The following is a 6,751-nucleotide window of genomic DNA, read 5'->3' as shown; positions in this document are numbered from 1 at the left end:
AGCCATGCCATCAGTCCACTTGTCAACCAAAACTTGATATTTTCCCCCATTACCAAGTTTCCATTTGATGCCTTTTTGAAGTAGAGTTTTGCACTTGTTGAGCGTGTTCCATATTATTGACCCTTGGGGTAAGTTCCTTGCCATGACACATTCACAGAAAGAGTCCCAGTTCAAGTATTTTGCTCACATGATGGTACACCAGTCATCTTTCCCTAGGATGAGTTTCCAAGCCACCTTACAATTTAGTGCCTTGTTAAGATTATTGATTTTCCTTAGTCCAAGACCATCAAACTTTTTAGGGGAGCAAACAGTGTCCCAGTTGACTAAGGACAACTTCTTTTTCTCCTTTGTCCCTTCCCAAAGGAAGTTGTGTTGAATCTTTTCAAGTTTGCCCAACATAACTCCCAAAATTTTGAAGAGAGAGAGGAAATACATAGGTATACCCTAAAGTGAGGACTTCAACAACATGAGTTTCCCCACATAGTTTGGCGGTTTGCCCTTAACACCCTGTGAGCTTCTTTTGAGTGCATTCCAGGATAGTAGACTAGAAGTAAGCTTTAACCTCTTTGACAGTTAGGGGGAGTCCCAAGTAAGTGGAGGGGATATTAGCCGGCTTTAGATTTAATTGTTATGATGTGAGAGATTTTGTATTTGTTAAAGGAAAAATGATTTTCCTACTTGCCCTAACCAAAGAAAAATCTTATTTTCATATTGTTGAAAATAAATATTAATGTTCAATGATAATGTGTTTGTTTTTAAGATTTAATGCTTTATTTTTATTAGTTGATTGACCAAGACAAATAAAAAAATTACAATAAAAGAATGCATAAATATCCTCTTACGACCAAAACTAATAAAATAATGTTCTACTATAAAAAAAATCTCAACAAGAAAGATCTTCTCTATTAATTTTGTTGAAAATTATTTGAGTTTGACCCTTTTGTGAAGTAGATTTTTAATTAGACCTACCTAATTTGTTTAAACTTCGTGAATATGACTCTCTACCAACATTTTTTAAAGAATATTATCCTTTTTATTAAGCAGAAGAAATATTCACTCCAAAATAAAACCCAAATTTTCGGAAACATACGAAAAAATCTTAATCAAACATGTTTTAATCTTCAGCAAATTTAAATAAAAAAATGTCAACTTTTAGGTCTCATATTTTTTTATCAAGAACACAGACCCCATGGAAGGTGGTCTTATTCGAAAACGTGAAAAATTTCTCGGAGGTAATTTCTAAGATCATTCATTCATCCTGCCTTGGCGGTAGGAGATTCCATCGAGTCGCCGTTCACGTGACAGAATTCAGTCCACTCAGTCGACCATAGCAGTGAGTTATACACGGAGTCGAAAACTTTTTTTTGTCAAACCCCATCGAACGGTTTTGCTTCCTTTCTTTCCCTGCATCGGAAGCTGCAAAGAGACTTCCCTTTTCCTTCCACCGAACATGAGGCTTAGATCTGATACTGAGTTGGCCCACATTCTCCAGTATCTATATATGCATCCCCAAACATAAAAGGATTGTACAAGAGGGAAAGGGTGAAGGAGGAGGAGGATAGAGGGACAAGAGAAGCCAAATTGACTACCCTTTTGCTTTCCGCTTCTTCACTCGTCCCTTGCCCTGCTGCAATCTTATCACAATCAAGTCAGATATTGTCGATTTGAGACCACCCAATGGCTTCTGCAATTCTATTCAATTGTGGGCTTTATACTTGTTTACCCAATGGAGGGCATTCTCATTCAAGGACCTTCAATCAGAAGCCCCTGCTATCTTCCTTCCATTCCTCTTTGCTGCGCTCCGGGGATCACAAGCGCCCTTTCCTCAGACGAAAGGGTGTTCCCCGCCGTCAGCCTCTCATCACGGTACACAATGTAGCGGTGCCTTTGAGACCAACTTTGGTGCCTGAAAGTGAAGGCGAGAAGAATGGGGATGTAGGTTTTCAGCCGAGTGCACCGCCACCGTTTAGCTTAGCAGAGGTCAGAGCGGCCATTCCCAAGCATTGCTGGGTGAAGAACACATGGAAATCATTGAGCTATGTGTTAAGGGATGTAGCGGTTGTTTTCGGTTTGGCAGCAGGGGCTGCATATTTCAACAATTGGGTTTCCTGGCCCATTTACTGGATTGCTCAGGGAACAATGTTTTGGGCGCTTTTTGTCCTTGGCCATGATTGGTAAGCATTTCTTTTCCTTTCTTTTGTTACTCTGGCCTGCTTATTTGTTGCCAATTCAGTGTCATGCTAATCTCTAGAAATCTGTTTTATGAATTTCACGCATTGAATCCAATAACAAACATCGATGGCTGGTCCTTTTATGAGTGGGGTATACTGGAGTTCTCTCAGCGGCTGCTTTAGATAATTTCCAATGGGAAATGAAAGCTTTGACTTCCTTACGAGGTTTTAGGGTTTTAGGTATTTTAATAGCAAAATGCGTGTAAATCCTGTCTGTCAAGAATGCGCACCACTATCAAAAACAATCTCAGCAGCTTGAGTATATATTTCCTGAAATCATACCGCTTAGTTAGAGGAGAACATTTTAAATTCTGCAACTGCAGGGATTTTTACTTTATATGGTTCCATTGGAATATATAATAGGAGAGGTCGCCCTTTCCATGAAATCCTGCCTTAATGTATTGAGTTTGATCTTTATAGTTGTCATTTATGGTTTTTGAGTATCAGAACTGCGCAACTTATGGTCACCTAGGACGAGACCCTATAGCGAGCGCTTCAATTATACTTTTTAAGAACCCTAAATTTTGGGGTACGCAAAAAATGGATAACTGTAGGAAAATAGGAACAATAAGGTATGGAAGTCCTTTTTCAGAAAATCCGGAAAGGATCCGTTGCCACTTCTTTGATCTTAAGTCCATTTTCATGCTGCTGCCGATTGTAGAGGACCACTGATTGTAAAAACCCCTTATGGACATAGTTCCACTACTCATCCTTGAAAAATGTTGATTATGTCTTCTGGGACTGCTAAATTAGCTTTTCACTTTCACGAACTTGAAGTTGGGAAAGCTGCGTGTGGTATTCAATAGTCTGACCCATTATTCCTCAAATTACTAAAATCATTTGGTAGTTTTGTCACATGGAGGCAAATATAGGCTGTTTCGGCTGATTTATGTTCAGTTTTAGCTCAGATGATGAAAGTAGCTCTGTTGTATGTCCCGCTGTTTTTTAGCAATAAAACATATTCATCTTCCATCTAGGAAGTTGAAGGATTAAATATGGATTTTAAAGGTTCCAATTCTAATTTCTACTGATGCAATTTTGTAGTTTTCTTAGGATAGATTCTTTTCAGTTGCCATTTGATAAAAAATGATGACGCAATTTCAATATTTGTCTGCAGTGGCCATGGAAGCTTTTCAAACAATTATAAACTCAATAGTCTTATCGGGCACTTGACTCATTCTTCTATTCTGGTACCTTATCATGGCTGGTAAACAACTAAAACCTCTAAGTTTATGTAAGATATTTCTATCTTAAAACTTTAACGTGTTCCACCAAACTGTACGAGTCTTTGCTATGACAAAATGAGTAGAGACATAAATGAATTGCTCTATATTCAACACTAATAATTTTAGATATTTTACTGGTCTGAGGTTGAAGTTTTTTTGGGATGCATGAAATTAACTATTTTCTGAAAGCTGTGTTTGATTCAAAAATGGCAAAAAATGATTCTGACCATTGACAGTAATTTTGGACTTCTAATCCTAGTCTATTTTGTTGGTAGAGTTCATTTGGTTCTTCCACTGAGTCTCTTTTAGCATTTTCAAGTGAGAACACTAATATTGTTTTGGCAGATACTCTTTTCTAAAGTTTTTTTTTATATAAATTTGTTGGTTATATATCTCAGTGATTCCTACAAAATTTCCACCATTGCAGTTGTCTTTTTTACTTTTGTTTATTTCCGGGTGTTTTATCTGTCTTGTCCATGCTAGACAACATAATGAAATTGGTTTGAAAATAACTAAAATGAGTGGGGTATGCAGGAGAATCAGTCACAGGACTCATCATCAGAATCATGGTCATGTTGAAAATGACGAATCATGGCATCCTGTAAGCATTTTACCAAGATTCCTCCAAATTGCACATTGTTGTTTAGTGTTGGTTGTGTGCTTATTTCATTTGGCTGTTATAACTTTCTGGTCTTCAGGTATTTCAATTGTTAATTTTAACAAGTGCAGAAGGGGTTTCTAAGTTTAGAGAAACAAAAATAAAATAACTATCATGACAACTTGTAATGGTCATAAATGCTGTGCTATGCTCTGACAACACATGGAGGAACTAAAAATAATATCTGGCTATTTTGGAATGAACATTATCTACACTTGTACTTTTTACAGCTCGCGAAATAAGCCCAGTATTTAGTACTTTTTGGATTACATGTTGGAGCTAAGCAGATAACCATGTTTGAAATTTTGATCCATTCTCTTTCAGATGTCTGAGAAGATTTACAACACTTTGGATGAAACAGCAAAGAAGATGCGGTTTACCATTCCTTTTCCTCTCTTTGCATATCCTTTCTACCTGGTAATTCTTACTGGCCTTGCAATATTCATTTTACAATAGAACAAAATACAGTTAGACATTGTAATGTTTTCAAACTTTTGATGCAACCAGTTATTTTGCATAGTGATGCATCTGCCAATCTTTTTGCAGTGGGCAAGAAGTCCTGGGAAGAAAGGTTCCCATTTCCATCCTGAAAGCGATCTTTTTGTTCCATCTGAGAAGAAGGATGTGATTACATCAACGGTGTGCTGGACTGCAATGGTGGCTTTACTTGCAGGGCTCTCAGTTGCGATGGGTCCTGTGTTGGTGCTTAAGCTCTATTTTATTCCCTATTGGGTAAGTATTAGCTATTTAGAAGGATTATTCAATCTTTTACTGTATTTCGTGCCTCTTAAACTGGAAAATGAGGTTTACTGTTACCATTTTGCTTGCCTTCTTCCATCCCTGTTGGAACTGCCTTGACAGGTTAATCCTTTTGTGGAACTTCAATTCTTTTGCAATCTTAGGCTTCTATCATGACATTAACGGGTGAAATTTTCTACGTGCTTCAGATTTTTGTAATGTGGTTGGATTTGGTGACATATCTGCATCACCATGGCTATGATGAGAAACTTCCATGGTACAGAGGCAAGGTACAGACTGTAATTGTTTTGGCAATTGCATTAGATGTTTTCAATGTTCAGATTGAAAATAGGCACTTCTACCATGCAGGAATGGAGCTATCTCAGAGGAGGGCTTACCACCATCGATCGAGATTATGGGTGGATTAATAACATCCATCATGATATTGGAACACACGTTGTACATCACTTGTTTCCTCAAATACCTCACTACCACTTGGTGGAAGCGGTATGTATGTTCTCTTTTGTGTTCGGCAACTATTTAACTATCCATTGAGTAATGTAATACCCATTAAGCTTATCTAACTGATGCTTGGTAAATTTAATTTCTGGATTCAATTGTGTAAGTTTTTTTAGCATCATGTTTTGGATCACACTCCGTGATCCATCATCAGGATGAGAGGATGAATGGTTTTGGCTTTTGGGTTTTAGCACTTACATATGATTCTAGTAAATAGCTTGCATGTAATGTCTGTCCAGCTATGGACGTATCAAAATCTTGCTCGTATTTGAGCAATCATTTCATATTGTATAGTTATATGAGAAACTAATTTGAATGTTTTTCCTGATTTATAGACTGAAGCAATCAAGCCCGTGCTTGGGAAATACTATAGAGAGCCTAAGAAATCTGGTCCTTTTCCATTTCATTTGATAAAGACCCTGCTAAAGAGTATGGCAGAGGATCACTATGTTAGCAATGAGGGAGATGTTGTCTTCTACGAAAGCGATCCCAAACTCTGGAAATCTGAAACATGATGTTGGTACATGCATGAAGGTGGCAAAGTATTTTTTTTTTTATGACATCGAAACCCAGCTCTATACTTACTGATTAGTGTCCCAAGTTTGGGATGATTGATATTGTACACTTAACCAATTTAAACAGTTACTGGCATGAAGGATGTCCTGATTGGTTTTTGGGGCATTTCAGAAAGACTATGGAGAAGTCAATATCTTACTCTGTATTGGTGTGCAAATTCTTTTATCAAAATTCATTTTTTGATTGGCACATTTTAGTGTCCGAATGCTTGGAAGTTTTCAATGATACCAAACTTTGAATGCATTTTTCATATTGAAAAGTGCATGTCATACTATATATTAGCAATGGCTAAACGATAACAGAACCAATATTGTATTGGAACATAGCAAGTGCCCATGAATCTTCATGTGATTCACATTATTCGATGGGGATATCCATTTATGATATTTTATTTTGGTTATGCACTAAGCCGGGGGGCACCTTTTGAATTTCTTTGTATTTTATATATTTTTGGAGGATGATTATTTTATGTTCAAGTCATTTTAGAAGTTGGTAAGAAGGATAACCAATTTACTTTTTGGTAACACTTCTGAAAGAATATAGAGAAAATATTTTATCATATATAGTACTATATTAAGAAAAATTCATATTCCATTGGTCCATAATGCTGCAATACATAATAACAAAGATTAAAAAATTCAGTTTTGTTAAGGAAAAATATTTTCAAAATTTGAAATCATTTTAGACATTTAGTCATAGTTTGCAAATTCAGACTTGCAGAGTATTTGAGTTAAAATTTTCAATATGCAAAGTACTCGGAAAAAACCAAAGCATTCTAAAAACAACTAATTTTTTGAAAAAAA

The 6,751-nt window shown here is 36.5% G+C and overlaps 1 protein-coding gene across 1 annotated transcript; it reads left to right on the top strand.

Annotated features, from left to right (window-relative positions):
* The first annotated feature begins 1,527 nt into the window (after positions 1–1,527).
* On the top strand, positions 1,528–6,376 carry LOC149556808 (omega-3 fatty acid desaturase, chloroplastic-like). The gene is made up of 8 exons (XM_089831357.1): positions 1,528–2,174; positions 3,349–3,438; positions 3,992–4,058; positions 4,440–4,532; positions 4,662–4,847; positions 5,063–5,143; positions 5,223–5,360; positions 5,708–6,376. Exons 1-8 carry the CDS (start codon positions 1,678–1,680, stop codon positions 5,885–5,887), a joined length of 1,332 nt encoding a protein of 443 aa, XP_089687483.1. The 5' UTR covers positions 1,528–1,677; the 3' UTR covers positions 5,888–6,376.
* Positions 6,377–6,751: the final 375 nt, after the last annotated feature.

This window comes from Cupressus sempervirens, chromosome 5 (assembly GCF_028749045.1).
Source record: "Cupressus sempervirens isolate cs-2001-9-10 chromosome 5, ASM2874904v1, whole genome shotgun sequence".
Lineage (NCBI taxonomy): Eukaryota > Viridiplantae > Streptophyta > Pinopsida > Cupressales > Cupressaceae > Cupressus > Cupressus sempervirens.
The sequence above is the reverse complement of the archived record's forward strand: the minus strand, read 5'-3'. Positions and strand labels throughout refer to the sequence as shown.

Excerpts from the sequence above, each read along its gene's own strand:
- LOC149556808 (XM_089831357.1), top strand. The coding sequence starts at position 1,678 with ATGGCTTCTGCAATTCTATTCAATTGTGGGCTTTATACTTGTTTACCC. Across the intron at positions 4,533-4,661 it reads TTGCATATCCTTTCTACCTG|TGGGCAAGAAGTCCTGGGAA; the intron begins GTAATTCTTACT and ends ATCTTTTTGCAG. Across the intron at positions 4,848-5,062 it reads TCTATTTTATTCCCTATTGG|ATTTTTGTAATGTGGTTGGA; the intron begins GTAAGTATTAGC and ends TACGTGCTTCAG.